Consider the following 15,563-nt stretch of genomic DNA (forward strand, 5'->3'; position numbering starts at 1 on the left):
TGGCATGTGGTGCTGGGGGATTGAACCGCGGTCCCTGTGCTTTGCCAAGCTTGTTTCAAGTAGGTGCTTTAGACCACTGAGCCATCTCTCCAGCCCTTAATTAATTCTTATTAATGATATGTATTGAACAGAAAAATCTCCAACACTAAAATTATGTCTTGAAATGGAAATAAAGAAAACAGAAAAGAAAAAAAATGGCTTTCATTCCAATTTCAGAAGTCCTTGGAAGCCAGAAAGTGTGCCCCAGAGAGGGCACTGTGTGAAGATGTGAGTGTGAAGCTGAAGATGCAGTGGAGATCCTAGAAGTTTGGAAAAGCCAGGAGCATGAATCATCCAAGGAAAGCTGCAAGGAGGAAGTAAAGCAGGCCCAAGAGAGAAGCCATAGCATATTCACCAGAAGCGCCAAGGGGTGGAGTCACTCAAGCCCTTTGGATCTCACAATTTGTCACAGACTGCTTCAGATGCTGTACCTGGAACTACAGGAATTTACATTTTCCTGCTGGATTTTTGACTTTCTTTGGTCCCAATCCTTTCTATTCTCCTGTTTGTAACTTTTGGAATGAAAATGTTTATTTTGTGCCTTTGAAAGTTGGAAGCATTTAACTTTTTTTCATTTGTACAGAGGTTTGCAGCTAAGAATTTGCCAAGGGAGACATGAGACTCGAACTTTTCAGCAATGCTGAAGCTGTTAGGACTTTGGCAACTCTTAGAGGTGAAGTAAATGACCCTCCCTTGTGCTCTTGCTGATTTTGCTGTCTTTTGAGGCCTTGAAATTTTGCCCCTGGGTCATGCCCACCCTTCCTTGGAGCCAGCTGATTATGAACTGAAACATCCACAAACTGTGAGCTAAATAAACCTTTTCTTCAAAAAAAAAAAAAAAAAATTAATAACTCAATGTATCTGAACCTGTGTTGTTTGCTTCTTGCTTGGAGACAGGGTCTTTGACTGGCCTCCGACTTGAAATCCTCTTGGCTTAGCCTCCAGAGTGCTGGGATTGCATCTATGTGCCAATACACTGAGCTCCAAAAATTAGTTTTTAAAAAGATTCACAAAACTTGAGATTGAGTTAGCAAGAAAAAAGGAGGGGTTAAATTATTAAAATTAGAAATGAAAGAAGAGCCAGCCATTGTAACGTGTGCCCATAAACCCAGGACTGAGGATACTGAGGCAGGAGGATCACTGGGAGTGTGAGGTCAGCCTGAACTACAATGGGCATTCAAAGCCAGCCTGAACTGTGTAGCAAAACCTTGTCCCAAAAAGACACACACACACACACACACACACACACACACACACACACACTGTCATTATCAATCTTTTTTTCTTTTTTTAAATGTATTTGGTACAAAGTCTCACTACACAGATTGGACTCGTTGTGATCCTCCTGTTTTCAGCCTCCCGAGCACTGGGATTACAGGTGTGCACTACCATGCCCAGTCTCGGTGGCCAGCTCAGTGCACCCAGGGGCAAGACCAGCGTGGCCTGTGGTGCTGGGGATGGAACTCCAGTCCCTGTGCTTGCCTAAGCAGGTACTTAATCTACTAAGCTTGGAACTTAGTGGATCTTATGGAACAAGCTTATGAAGATAGTTATAAGTCCACAAATTATATAACCTACATGAAATGGATAAATTCTCAGGAAGAAACACTGCAACTGATTTCAGAAGCGAATATTAGGACAGAAAATCCCAAAACTAACTTGTGTGGCTAGGTCTATACTTTGTCAAAATTACACTAATAAATGCCATGCTAGATGGAGTTCCTTCAAGTTTTCCTGGATAGCATCCAAGAATTTCATCTTCAGCCCCATCTTCTCTAACAAGGCATGCAGATAAATCTCAAGTTGAAAGTCTTGATGGGGAGATGGCTCAGTGGGATAAGCGCTTCCCTGGTAAGCGCAAGGACCTGAGTTCAATCCCCGGTTCCACAAAAAAAAAAAAAAGTCTTGGCATGAAAATGCCTCAGTTAACCCAATACTTATGCCCTCACCTTAGGCTTTTCTGTTCTGCTTTTTACTCCAGCTGTAGTGTGGTCCCCAGCGATGCACAGCTGTCATGTGACAGTGACTGATTTTTCAACCAATCCAGAGTTTTGTGCTTCCCACTCTCTGACACCAGAAATGCAAGCCTGATACTGCACAAGCCGACATCCAGAAGCAGAGAGCTAACCACTGAGAGCTAGTAAATGATAAATGTCACTTCCTGACTCAGACCAGGACTAAGCCTCCATTTCACATAGCAGTGACTTAAGAGCAAGTCACTGCTTTGCCTTTCCCTCTTTCCAACTCCCATTTCCCATCCTCTCAGCAGGCAAGTGCTCTAACCCTAACTCCAAGCAACAGCCCCAGGCCTAAGCCTCCAACTCTTGTTCCCCAGGATGGCTTCCCCAAATAAATTATCTACAAGTAAATCTCTTCTTTCAATTTAGACTTGACTCTAACACAGCCTTTAAAATAGGCCTTCCAAGAACCTTTCTGATACTTGGCACTTAAGAAGACCCACTGACCCATTGTGCCAGGTGTGGTGGTGCACACCTGTACTCTCAGCATTTAGAAGGCTGAGGCACAAGGGCAACCATGAGCTTGAGACCAGCTTTTAACTCTAGTAGTGAGACTTTGCTTCCAAAGACAGACAGACAGACAGACAGACAGACCGACCGACCGACCGACCCACCCACCCACCCACCCACCCACCCACTGGGGGAGAAGGGGAACAAAAGTCGTGATCCTAGCTACCAAGGAGGCTGAGGCAAGAAAGTGGCAAGTTCCAAGTCAGCCTGGCCAACACAGCAAGACCATGTCTCTAAATCAAAATGGCTGGGGAGAGGGAGGATGATCCATAAATGGGTGGAGTAAACAGGAGGGAGGGTGTTTGAGATCTACTGACACATAACACCCTAGAGTAGAAAGAGGGATTCTTTTCAGAATATGTTCAAGCTCAATTATTAACTTCAACTTCATCATGGATATATTATATAATCGAAGAATTTACAAACCCAAATGTGCATACAAATGAAAGGTTTTTTTTGTTTTGTTTTTCTTTTTTGAGACAAGGTCTCCCTATGCAATTCAGGCTGGCCTTAAGCTCACCTTGTGGCTCAGGCTGGTCTCGAACTCACAAGGATCGTCCTGAATCTGCCTCCCAAGTACTAGGATTACATGTGTGTGCCACCACGCCCAGCCTGACAGTAATTCTTATTAATGATATGTATTAAACAGAAAAATCTGTTCCAAGACTAAAATTATGTAATAATATCTGATCAGTTTATATTAGCTATAAGTAAATGTCAATAGTTTGATGGAGTATTTTCTGATCTCAGATGTTTCTCTATAATACTTTATTTATTTATTTATTTATTTATTTATTTATTTGCAGAACCGGGGATTGAACTCAGGCCCTTGCACTTGCCAAGGAAGCACTTATTCCACTGAGCCATCTCCCCAGCCCCCATAATATTTTAAATATCCATTGAGAGAATATATTCATACATTCATATTATTTATGAAATTCTCAAAAATAAACTATTCAAGGGCTGGTGAGATGGCTCAGTGGTCTAAAGCACCTATTTAGAACAAGCTGGGTCAAGTAAAGCACAGGGACCGTGGTTCAATCCCCCAGCACCACATGCCAGCCAGCCCCGCCCCCTGGTGGGCTGAGCTGGCCATACACACACAAAATAAATAAATTAAATTAAAAAAAAAATAATAATAATAATAAAATAAACTATTCAAGGGCCGGCCAAATAGCTCAGCAGATTAAAGCGCCTGCAAGCAGGTACAAGGGCCAGGGGTTCAATCTCCAGGCCTGTGGTGCAGGCCCTGCCCCTGAGGCACACTAAGAGGACAATTAAGACTGGGCATGGTGGCGCCCGCCTGTAATTCCAGCTCTTGGGAGGCAGGCAGATCAGAGTCCAATCTAGTATTGAGACCCTGAACACCCTGTAGACACTTCCCTAAAAATACATACATACATACATACATACATAGAATATCTTTGCTTAGATGAGGCTTCTTAGACTCGGCTCATGAATTAGTTTTTTAAGTCCTAAAGATTCTCAAAGTCAAGACACGTACAGCGCACACACTTGTAATCCAAGCACTGTGGGAAGCTGAGGCAGAAGGATCACATGTTCAATCCCATGCTGGGCAATTTAGCAAAGCCCTGTTTCGATATTTAAAAATTTAAAAGGGAGCTAGAGGTGTAGCTTAGTTCAAAAAAGGTGCCCTGAAAATAAAATTTAGGATGTTAACTTTCTAAAGCTAACTTGTAGGTGTATTTTTTGAAAAGAATTCTATATTTTTAATAGAAAAACTGCCAAAAAACCTTTCAGAAGCATTAAGAGTTGTATGTTATTGCTGTCTCCAACATTCAACCTCTACCTGGAAATCACAGAAAAAAGCAAAAGCTTTGTTGGATTCCAGGAGGGAGTTGGGGAAAGGATTCCTTGCCATGTCTATACCCAGGAACACCACATGCTACTTTATGTTGGATTTCAGTTAGGAAATACAGTACCAACATATGAATTGACTGTAATGTAACAGCTATGTAGAAATTTAACACACCACAGCTTCTTCTATTAGGATGTCAGTGTTTTGGAGCTATCAAATTTTTCAAAGGTTAGGGCTGGCGAGATAGCTCAGTGGTCTAAAGCACCTGCTTAGGCAAGCATGCAGGAAACTCGGTTCAATCCCCAGCACCACATGCCATGCCAGCCCCGCTCCCATGGTGGGCTGAGCTGACCAAAAAAAAAAAAAAAAAAATTTCAAAGGTTAAATCATCTGTATGCTCTCAGATGACACAAGGAGTGCTCTATATCCTGAAAAATCCAATCAAGTGCTTGTACTGTTGTTTCACGGCTGGGATGGCCGGGGAGACTAAAATCACAGGATATCCAGAAGAGTTACCACAATAAAGACCATCTACCTTTCCTGATCATGCCAGAAACAGGAAGTTGCACCACTATTTGTGGAGACTCGGTCCCATCTGGTGAACAACAGTAATTTGTCTCCACGGTAACACAGGTTATTTCCCCAAATGATTTGCGGTTAAATTTCATTCAGCCTTCATTATTATGGAACAGCACCAACATACAATCTAGGACAAGCTCATTTTACACATGGTAGCACTGAATGTACCCAACCAGACCTGTGTCATTGCCACTCTCTTGCCTCTCAGCGCCATCATATGAAATCAGAAAGGAAGAAAAATCTGCATGGAGCCAACTTTCATTTCTCTCCAACAAAACAGATGATTTAAAAAAAAAAAAAAAAAAAAAAACACCACAAGAAATGCTTCTACAGTGGGAAGCTCTAAGGCTAGGGGACCTATAAGAAGGTCAGAATCACTTAAACTACTTTAATTCTTTTCTTTTTCAATACGGGAAAATAAACCTAAACCTTCCACCACAGAGCCTCATTAAATTGCCTAGGCTGGGGTCAGGAGCTTTTATTTTTTAACTTAGATTAGAAGACTGTTTTCTTTTTTAAAGTAAGGCCATGCCCTGGTGAGTGTATCTGGCATGGTGGCATATGCCTGTAATCCCAGCACTGAGCATGCTGAGCAAGAGAACGCCCATGTGTTTGAAGTCAACCTTGAACTACATAGTGAGTTCAAGACCAGCCTAAATAATATAGGGAGGTTCTGTGTTAAAAAGGAACAATTAGCTTCCGGCTACCCTGCGCCAGCGGGACCTACCGGTCCCAGCCCAGGCGCAGCGTGGGTGAGACCCTCTTCCACCCCCTTGGGATGCCCCCCACCACTCCGCAACACCTACCCCAACCTGCCCGGTGAGTAGGAATTTCTGCCGTGTTCCGGGAACCCCCAGATCCAGTCCTACACCAGGCCTGGTGAGTGTGTGGGAGAGCTTCCAGCTCCCCAGGTGCAGCGTGGCTGAAACCCTCTTTCACCCCCTTGGGACACCCCCACCACTCCGTAGTACCCCCCCACGCACAACCTGCCCACCAAGTAGAAATTTCTGTTGCGTTCCGGGAATCCCCAGATCCAGTCCTAGTCCAGGCCCAGTGAGTGTGAGGGAGAGCTGCCTCTCCCTGCTACCCTACCTGTCCCCTCAAGACTCAGCTCAGGCCTGGCATACAGGCCTGGGGTGAAACCCTGCAGCTGCAATCCCTGAAGAGAGTGTAGAGGACAGAACCACCCAGCTAGTCCAGGAGCAGAACATCTTGCCAGAGGGGCACAACAGGTTCACCTCCAAGGGCAGCAGCAGGAAGGAGCTGAGCACAGCAGCCAGACCCAAGTCAGGCACAGCTGGATAAATCCAAACTTAGTAGATCTGCACCAACTTCAGTTGGTGCTACGGTTATAACTGCAGCAAAGATCTACAACAAAGGTCAGAAGACAGTGCTACACAAAATGACGACAAGGAGGAGCAAAATGCAATCTCAGAACCCAAGCCCACCCATAACAAGTGCAGAAGACACCAACACAGAACAAACTGGGAATCACACAGCTGAAATCAATGAATCAACAGCTTCTGAAATAAAAAAAGGAACAATTAAGCAAACAAAAACTAACTCAAAATGGCTAGGGAACTGGACTTTCTGCTAAACTCTTTTTAGACACAGTATGCTGAACTATCAAATAATAAAATTCTAAAAGTAAATGTAAATGCAGCACATTTTGTTAACACAAAAGGTACTTCTGTGTACTGAATTTTAATTGACCTAAACAAATGTAGCACCAGAAAGTATCTAACAATTGACATGGCATAGAAATTGCCATGTGGAAGACCTTTTCTTTGCCACTCTATCAACCGCCTTTCTCACAAAACACTATTTCTCACAAAATATCAAGGCATTTGAGCTTATTAAAAATTCTAGATAAAAGTTTTACCCAATGATGAAAAAAAAATGACCACATAAGTATTTGGTAAAATGTCCATACAATTATGAAATTATCATAGGTGAGACTAGAAATTTTGTTAGATCAGTAATTCAGGTCTCAAAATATCTTTATTTATGAAAACTGAGTCTCAGTTAAATTACATTTCAACAATTAAGACCCCAACCAAATTCAAGTCTGTGAGGTGTTAATGTAAGATATTTATTAGTTTATTTTAGTACAACAATCACATTAAAATGTTCCCATATACAAACTGTTAAAGTCTAAAGTCACAAAAAATACAAACTTAGGTGTGTGAATGAAGTTAGAAAAATATTATTTGAAAACAAGTTGTATATCTTCAACATTGGGCCAAAAAAGAAGAGAGAGAGAGAGAGAGAGAGAGAGAGAGAGAGAGAGAGAGAGAATGAATGAATATGAAAAATATCACATTTCACAGAGTCACCCTCAGCAGTCTGCCTCACCAGTGGGATACCAGGACGCTGGTGTCCAAGCATTACAATAATAAGCATGTTTTACGGGACTGGCTACCCCATATGAACATATGTACTTTCACACAAATGTATGCAAAACATTACATTCTTTCTTTCAAAGTTAAACATCCAAGGGAAACAGAAGGAGGTAATAAAATAGACCAATTTTAACTAGCTGTCAGCAGAAAAATCCAACAATTCATATATTCAAAAAGAAAATACATTCTTTAAATTCTCAAACAAAACAAACATAATCCAATGAAAATAAAAGTGGAATAAATCAAGGTCAGCCATGAAGCATGAGTATGTGCAAGAGACCTGCACTCAGCCTGCTCTACCCACTTGTCGTTGAACAAGCTCAGAGACTGGTGAGAAGCAGCAGAAAGACGTCAAACATGATTTTTAGGAAACGCGATTTTTTTTTCTGGCAAGGGCGAGCACAATAAAGGAGTTTGCCCTTGTCAGGCAGACACTTACACCACTGAGCTATATCCCTGGCCCCTCAAATATGATTTTTAAAACGCACTACTGCCAACTTTGAAGTCTTCTGCACAAAAACAACCTTTTAATTACTGCATACCAAAGATGGAAAGAGTTGTGTCTGATTTGATGCTATACTTTCTTGTGATAAGAGTTTTGTTTCAGCAACTGACTTAACTCAGATTTTTTCCGTCTCAAATGTGGTGCCTCAAACACATGCAGCGGGACAGACACCAACCCTTGTGGCTTGATCCCCACTGAAGAGTAGGTGCTTTCTGAATGGCAGAATTCCCTGCAAGGACTGCTTATACTGTCATGACCCCAATTTCATGTCTCCAAAGTAGTTTTATATTAGAAAATCTGAAAGTACATACACTGTACCTTCCTCTGAATGTGGTGCCAATTGTTTCATTTAATCTGAAATGATCAGTATCTTAGAAATTTTAAAAAATACATAATAAAGGGATAGAAATTTGATAACATTTTAAATTCCAGATTTGAAACTGGAATTGTCCTCTAGTATTTCAAAACATATCCATCATTTATATTCTATTTCTAAAACTTCATTCAAAGCTTACTACTGTAAAGATGCACAGCACTTATCCTAAATGATTATAGATTTTTTTCAACCTACTGTTTTAGAACAAAAATGAGAAAGTACCATTGAGATAATCTTTAGAATGTATGAATGTAAATGTTAATACTCATAATAAATGATTTTACACCCAGGTCCTGTGTGTAATCCACCAATTGCACTGGAATGAAGCATAAAAAGTTATTTGTAGAGCTCAAAGAGATATTAATGCTGAATAGACCTTGCGTCAAATCACAGAATACCATCAGCAACTAGGTGTGGTGGTGTGTGTGTCTGTAATCAGCTGTTTAGGAATGCTGAGGCAGGAGGACTGCTTAAGCCCAGGAGTTCAAAGCCAGTCTGAGCAACTCAGCCAGAGCCTATCTCAGCCACAGCAAACCAAAACAAGGGGAGCCAAGGATATATAGTTTAGTGGCAGAGTACTTGTTCAGTTTGTCCAAGACCCTAGGTTTGATCCCCATTTCAGGGAAAAAATAATCCCATTAGAAACCTGCTCAAGGGGCCGGGGAGATGGCTCAATAGAATAAGTGCTTCCCTGGCAAGGGCCTGAGTTCAATCCCCAGTTCTGCCAAAAAAAAAAAAAAAAAAAAAAAGAAAGAAAGAAAAAAGAAAGAAACCTGCTCAGTTGTATTTTTAAATATGTTGTAGTTTATATTTACTCTGGAGTTGTTACAGAAGTTACTTTTTATCTTACCAACATCCTGGTATTCTAACAACACAGGATTCAAGGACAGTAAGACTTAGCTCCATCTTTTTAACCTCAGCTTTTATTTTGACAGCTGACTGATCATGCTCAAAAGGCTAACTCTGATTATAAAATTAAACACACAATAATAGGATAGTTAATTTTTCAGAAGACTATAGCTCTAGATAAACATAAAATTTCATGATAAAGATAACTTTGGCCCAACTTACAAATAACAAAAAAGAACTTAACTTGGAGAAATACTTTTCAAACTTTAATCAGATCTACTCTAAACTAAAAATCTTAAAATAGGTATCATTATCCAGATTTTCATAAGGTGAAGCAGTAGGCTGAAAGATTAAACCTCACTAAAAAGCAAGCTCACAGAGGGAAAGAAGGGGATGGGAGGGGAAATTCACTGCAGTACTGGTGACCTCAGCTCCTTTACGAAAGCACATGTTCTCGTTTGGCTTACAATATCCTAATTCATGTTGAACACTCAAAAGCAAATGAAAAAAATTCAACTAAAAATGTTTAAAGAAAAGAAAAAAAATGTGACACTGGATGAAATGATAAAAAGAATAGGAAATAAAACACATTAGATGATCTTTATAAAATACTAAAATTAAAAAGAATTCCTCTTGCACATTGTGCTCACAAAGGAAAAGGAGGTTCCATCAAGCCCTGCAGAGCACAGGGAGGAGGAGGTGGTTTGCCCAGGCATCAGCAGAAAGAGGCCCCGAAGAACTACCCTCAGCTTCTTCTACATCGTGTCCCAGAAGGAAAAGCAAAGCTGCAAAATGCTGAAGGTTTTAGGAGTGTAACGGTGCTTAGAAAAATCACTGGTCTGGTGTTTCCGCAGCCCCAGTGTTGAGATACACACTAGGCTTCTGCGAGGAGAAAAACAGAAAGGGTAGAAGGAGGAGGGGAAGGGGAAGGAAAGGGCAGAAAAGCACAGGTCATTAGTAAACAGCAAGTTCAATGGAGCAAGATGCTTACAAACCCCTTCTATGCTGCTATTCGTGGAGCAGGCCTGCTCTCAGGACCACAGACAGTACCTGAGGGAAATCCAAAATGGCACTGAGCGAGATGCTTTAGTTAGTCACGGGACACATTAGAATGAGGTTACAACATGCACCCAAACATGCATCTTGCCCCCTCCCTGTTTCCTCCCTTCTTCATTGAAACATGCATATTCTCAGTAAAATGCCTGTTTTAAAGTAGTTGAGATTAAAATCAGAATTCAAACAACCCAGGTATATACAAGCTATATCACACCTAAGAATACAGCGATGAACACAACCAAAAAGACTTAATCTCATAACATCTCTGGGCAGTTTGTTAAAGACACAAGCTGCTTTTGCGACCAGCAAACAGTAAGTCATGAAATTTCATCCTTTCTCCCCTGCGTTAGTAAGATCTGGCAGTACAGAGACTGCTGCAGAGACAAAGTCTCTTCTAGGCAGACTCAGTCAGCATCCTGCTGCGGGAGAAACTGAGCCTACTTTTGGTTGCTAGTTCCCGCCCTGGTGAAACTGGAATGCACTCATTTCAAACTGGCCTTTCTTTCCCCTAATACTGCCTCCTGGTTAAAGAAAACTGATTTACCCATTTTTAAGAGTTCATTTCCCAGTTTCTTCTTTAATCACAGAGAGTTTTGCAATTCATATGGATGACTGCTTTCAAAGCAGGCTCAGCAACAGTCAATATTGTATATGATTACAATAACCATAAAATTTCAAAAAAAGTCAGTTCTAGAGCCCGGCACGGAAACCACTGCGTTAGGTTGCCACCTCAAAAAAGTCAGTTCTAGGGGCTGGAGAGATGGCTCAGTGGTCTAAAGCACCTACTTGAAGCAAGCTTGGCAAAGCACAGGGACCGCGGTTCGATCCCCAGCACCACATGCCAGCCAGACCCGCCCCCTGATGGGCTGAGCTGGCCACACACACACACAATAAATAAATGTAATAAATAAAAATAAATAAATATTAAAAAAAAAAAAGTGTTCTTCTTTTTTAAAAAAAAAAAAGTCAGTTCTGAAAGTTGGGAAATATCATAACACTCATGGTTGTATCTAGCTTTTAAAGTAAAGAATACCTAAATTATCAGTTGCTAGTGTCAATGTCACTGGGTAAAACTAATATAGTCAGAACAAATAGAATTAAATCAGCAATAACTCTGAGGAACAGAGATGTATACAACAGTTCTTAGTCATAGAATAAAGACCAAACACTGGAATTGCTACCATTGCTATCCTAAGGCTTTCTGGGGGCCTCAGAAGATGAGTACCCCTACAGGAGCTCCTTGAAAGGCTTTTCATAGTCAAGATATTCAGACAGAAAGAGAAACACATTGACAGTAGTGTCCAATGCTGGCCTCCAAGTGCCATGCCCAGAGGTAAGAAGAGCACACTGCTGCAGAAAACAGTGTGTGAGCGCCAGAAACCAATTAATCTGGGTCAACTGTGTCAACCTGCTCACAACTGCAAATGAAGTGCAGTTATTTATAAAAACAGAACACATGACTCTCACACAGGCTGCCTAAGAAAAGATTTATATAATACATCCCTGTGGACAGAGTCCTACTAGAACACTGAGAACTCTGCTCACCATAAAAACACTAGGGCAAGGGTTCAGGCTGGCCATGGCACACCTGGAAGCTCAGTGGGAGCTGAGAACACCAAAACTTTACTAGTGCCACGGGGTTAGAGACAAAGCTAAAAGAGTTAGGGGAAGGACATGGGAAAAAAAGACTGAGGACAAAAGAAAGCACTTGTAATTTATTCCTCACAGATCTCCTAATATTGGGGCTCAGAAAGCTAAGTACAGCCTGCATTCAGGGAAGAGACCTGCCTCAAAGAGCTGGAGAGGCCAAAGGCCGCCCACACGCCGTGTGACGACGGTGAGCACCTGCACATGTAAGAGTGCTTCTAAGGCAGATCCAATCAGGACTGCTACAGCTCCAACAAGTACTTACAGGAGGGACATCGCAGGAAATTCCATCCTGTCTTTCCAGCATTTGAGATTTTATATAGCACATGTTCTCACATCCAACAAAACTAATACCCTCAAAAATAATTCATATGCTTTCACCCGCAATCCTCTTCAAAGGAGCGTGCCAGGTGTGTCTTGTGTACATGTCACTCACACACCCAGGGAATCTTGGAGACCACTTACCTGTAGTATCATTCCCTTGTATTTCATGGTCACCATTAGCCAGCATTGTTGGTTTAGAGGTCGGAGTACCTGCAACAATCACAAAGAATAATTGCTAATTTAACAAATAGAAAAATAAAAAACCAGATCCAACTAGTCTTGTTTCATATTTTGGTACTCAGGACTGAACCCAGGGCCTTCACAGTGACCTACATCCCCACCTCTTTGCCATTTTGATGAAGAGTCTCACTAAGCTGCTAAATTGTCCAGGCTGGGCTGGATCTGCGAATCATCCCATCTCAGCCTGCCAGGGCGCTGGGATAACAGGTGTACACTACTCCTTACCACTCTTAATACTGTTTTACTAATAAACTTTATAATTCTTCACAATATAAGCAACTGAACAGGGAGTGTAGGCCCTGGAGAGGAGGCTTACATGGAAGACACTAGCAGTTCTGACACAGCTGTGCTTCTGTAAGCGTGCTGACACACCACACTGATGTTTCATTCTCAATGAACTAAGGATGTCAAACATCACCTGTGTGTTTGGTGCTCCTTTACCTTGGTGAAATGGATGACCATGTTTGTTTGTTTTTGCGGAACCGGGGATTGAACTCAGACCCTTGTGCTTGCCAGGGAAGCGCTTATTCCACTGAGCCATCTCCCCGGCCCCTGGATGACCATGTTTTTAAAACTATTTTTAAAATGATTATTTTACTAGTGAATTCTGGGGCTTTTTATATACTTAAAATGAGTCTTTTATCAGGTCAGTTTTGTAAATATTATCTTTTTTTAGGTGCTTTTTTTCTTTTGTGGTACTAAAAATTGAACTCAGGGCCTTATATTTGCTACACAGGTTGCTGAACCACCAGCTTACATTCATCATCAAGTTAAGTAAATACTGTCTTTAATGTATTGTACTTGAGAGTTTCTGTTTACTTTTTTGGGGGGAGGGGGCAAGGTCTCACTATGTGCAGGGTGGCCTTGACGTCATGGTAAAATTGCCTGCCTCAGTGTGAGTACTAAATTATAGACATGTGTCACTACACCTGGCTGATTTTCTTGACAACATCTTTCAAACAGCAGAAATTTGGGGGCTGAGGAGATAGCTCGGCAGTCTAAGCACCTGCCTGGCAAGCACAAGGTCCAGAGTTCGATCCCTGGTACCGCATGCCATGCCAGCCCTAGAACCCTGGATGTACCATGCCATCCACCAAAACTGGGTGTGGTGGCGCACAGCTGTCATCCCAGTGGTGGGGAGTATAAGATAGGAGGATCACTATGAGTCCAAGCCACAGAGCAAGACCCTGTACCAAATAAATAATTTTTTTTTAAAATTCAAAGAAAAAAAAAATTCAAAGAGCACAAATTTCAAAGTTTGATGAAGTCTAACCCATCATTTTTTCAAAGATCTTTTCATGTGTTGAAGAAATTCTTGTATAACCCAAGGTCACAGGATTTGTCCATGTTTTTCCTTTAAAAAGTTTTATAGTTTTCATATTTAGGTTTCATACTGGGGTCTATGATACATTTGGGGTTAAATTTTGTTTGTGGGATAATATGTGGGTCTAGATTTGTATACACAGATCCCTATTGTTCAGCATGCTTTGTTTAAAAGGCTATTCTTCTATTGAATTGCTGAGCAAATGTGCAACTCTGTGGAAAATCAACTGACCATATTACATACAAGTCTATTTCTGGGCTTTCTATATTTTATTCTTTTCCATTGACCTAGAAGTCTATTCATTTTACCAATACCATATCTTGATTACTGTATTTATTTATTTATTTTTTTAAACATTTAGTGTGTGTGTGTGTGTGTGTGTGTGTGGCCAGCTCAGCCCACCAGGGGGCGGGGCTGGCTGGCATGTGGCACTGGGGGATCGAACCACGGTCCCTGTGCTTTGCCAAGCTTGCTCCAAGTAGGTGCTTTAGACCACTGAGCCATCTCTCCAGCCCCACTGTATTTATGTAGTAAGTCAAAAATAAGTAGTTTAGGGCTGGGGAGATGGCTTAGTAGAATAAGTGCTTGTCTGGCAAGTACAAAGGTCTGAGTTCAATCCCCAGTTCCGCCAAAAAAAAAAAAAAGTATGAGATTCTTTGGGGCTGGTGAGATGGCTCAGTGGTCTAAAGCACCTACTTAGAACAAACTTCGCAGAGCACAGGGACAACGGTTCGGTCCCCCAACACCACATGCCAGCCAGCCCCGCCCCCTGGTGGGCTGAGCTGGCTACACACACACACACACACACACACACATAAATAAAATTAAAAAAAAAATAAGTAGTTTAATTTGCTGGTCCATATAAATTTCAGAATCAGTTACTGATTTATACAAAAAATCTTAATGAGACCTTATTTGTAACCATACTGAACATATACATGAATTTGGAGAAGCACAACTCCATGTGAAAGGTTCTGATCATTTCAGCAATTTCAACATTTCAGCATTTTCAAGATCCTCAGAGATATTTTTCATATGAAAAATGAAAAACCAAAGCTCATTACCAAATATTTAATGTAAGATTTTACTTTGGAAGATAACAGACAAATGCTAATTCTTGGACCCCACAAATCCAAGGCAGAAACTATTTACAATAATTTAACATGTCCATTTAACTCAACAATCTTTTTGGAATTCAATTCATAACGAGGTGCAAAAGTACACAAAAATGAATGTGAGTAGGTTGTTTATTGTGGCATTGTTTAAAATAATTTTTTTAAAGACCATCGAAAACTATAAACCAAACACACTGGGAATTGCTAAAAAGGATGTCAGGTTAAAGGCAGACAGGAAGGAAAGGTTTCACAATGTCCTATTTTAACTGAGTACATTAAAGCATTAAAAATTTATCATGAATAAAGGTAACCCACAAGTGTCAGCTGTAACATACTATTCACAAGTATTTAAAAACAGCAAATAAAAAATTTAAAGTAACAATAATATAGTAGCAAGGCTGAGCATGCAGCTAGCTCAAGGTAGAGCACATCACTATATCCCTACTAAAAAGAAAAAGTGGGAGAAATAAAAGATCTAGAAGTCAAAGGCAGCCTTCAGTGTACCAGAAATTATGAGAATTATCCAGGAAAATCAAAGCCACAGAAACCACATGAGCAGAAACCACAGCCCCTCCAATGCAGCAGGAGTGCTGAGCACCCCCAGAAGCCTCAGCCTGGACGGCTCACGCCCTCGACCTCACTCAGCCTGTGCCAACTCCCAGACGGCAGTGGACACCACATGTTTTGACACAGAAGCAGCACCATTCCACCAAGAACCTAACACTGACAGGGTCACCCACTGGTGTATCCACCTGGAAGC

General features: G+C 41.3%; 1 protein-coding gene across 8 annotated transcripts in view; it reads right to left on the reverse strand.

The window, feature by feature from the left end:
* Positions 1-15,563, reverse strand: part of Map4 (microtubule associated protein 4) — a 171,084-nt gene that overhangs the window by 86,499 nt on the left and 69,022 nt on the right. For 7 of the 8 annotated variants that reach the window (XM_023700697.1, XM_023700695.1, XM_023700698.1 and 4 more), the window contains exon 3: positions 12,266-12,334. In XM_023700697.1, the coding sequence (XP_023556465.1) occupies positions 12,266-12,334 (69 nt within the window). Of the gene's footprint in view, positions 1-9,679; positions 9,980-12,265; positions 12,335-15,563 lie in introns of those variants that run through there. The other variant, XM_023700702.1, reaches the window with a different exon arrangement.

The sequence above is a fragment of the Octodon degus genome, unplaced genomic scaffold (assembly GCF_000260255.1).
Source record: "Octodon degus isolate 3935 unplaced genomic scaffold, OctDeg1.0 scaffold00126, whole genome shotgun sequence".
Lineage (NCBI taxonomy): Eukaryota > Metazoa > Chordata > Mammalia > Rodentia > Octodontidae > Octodon > Octodon degus.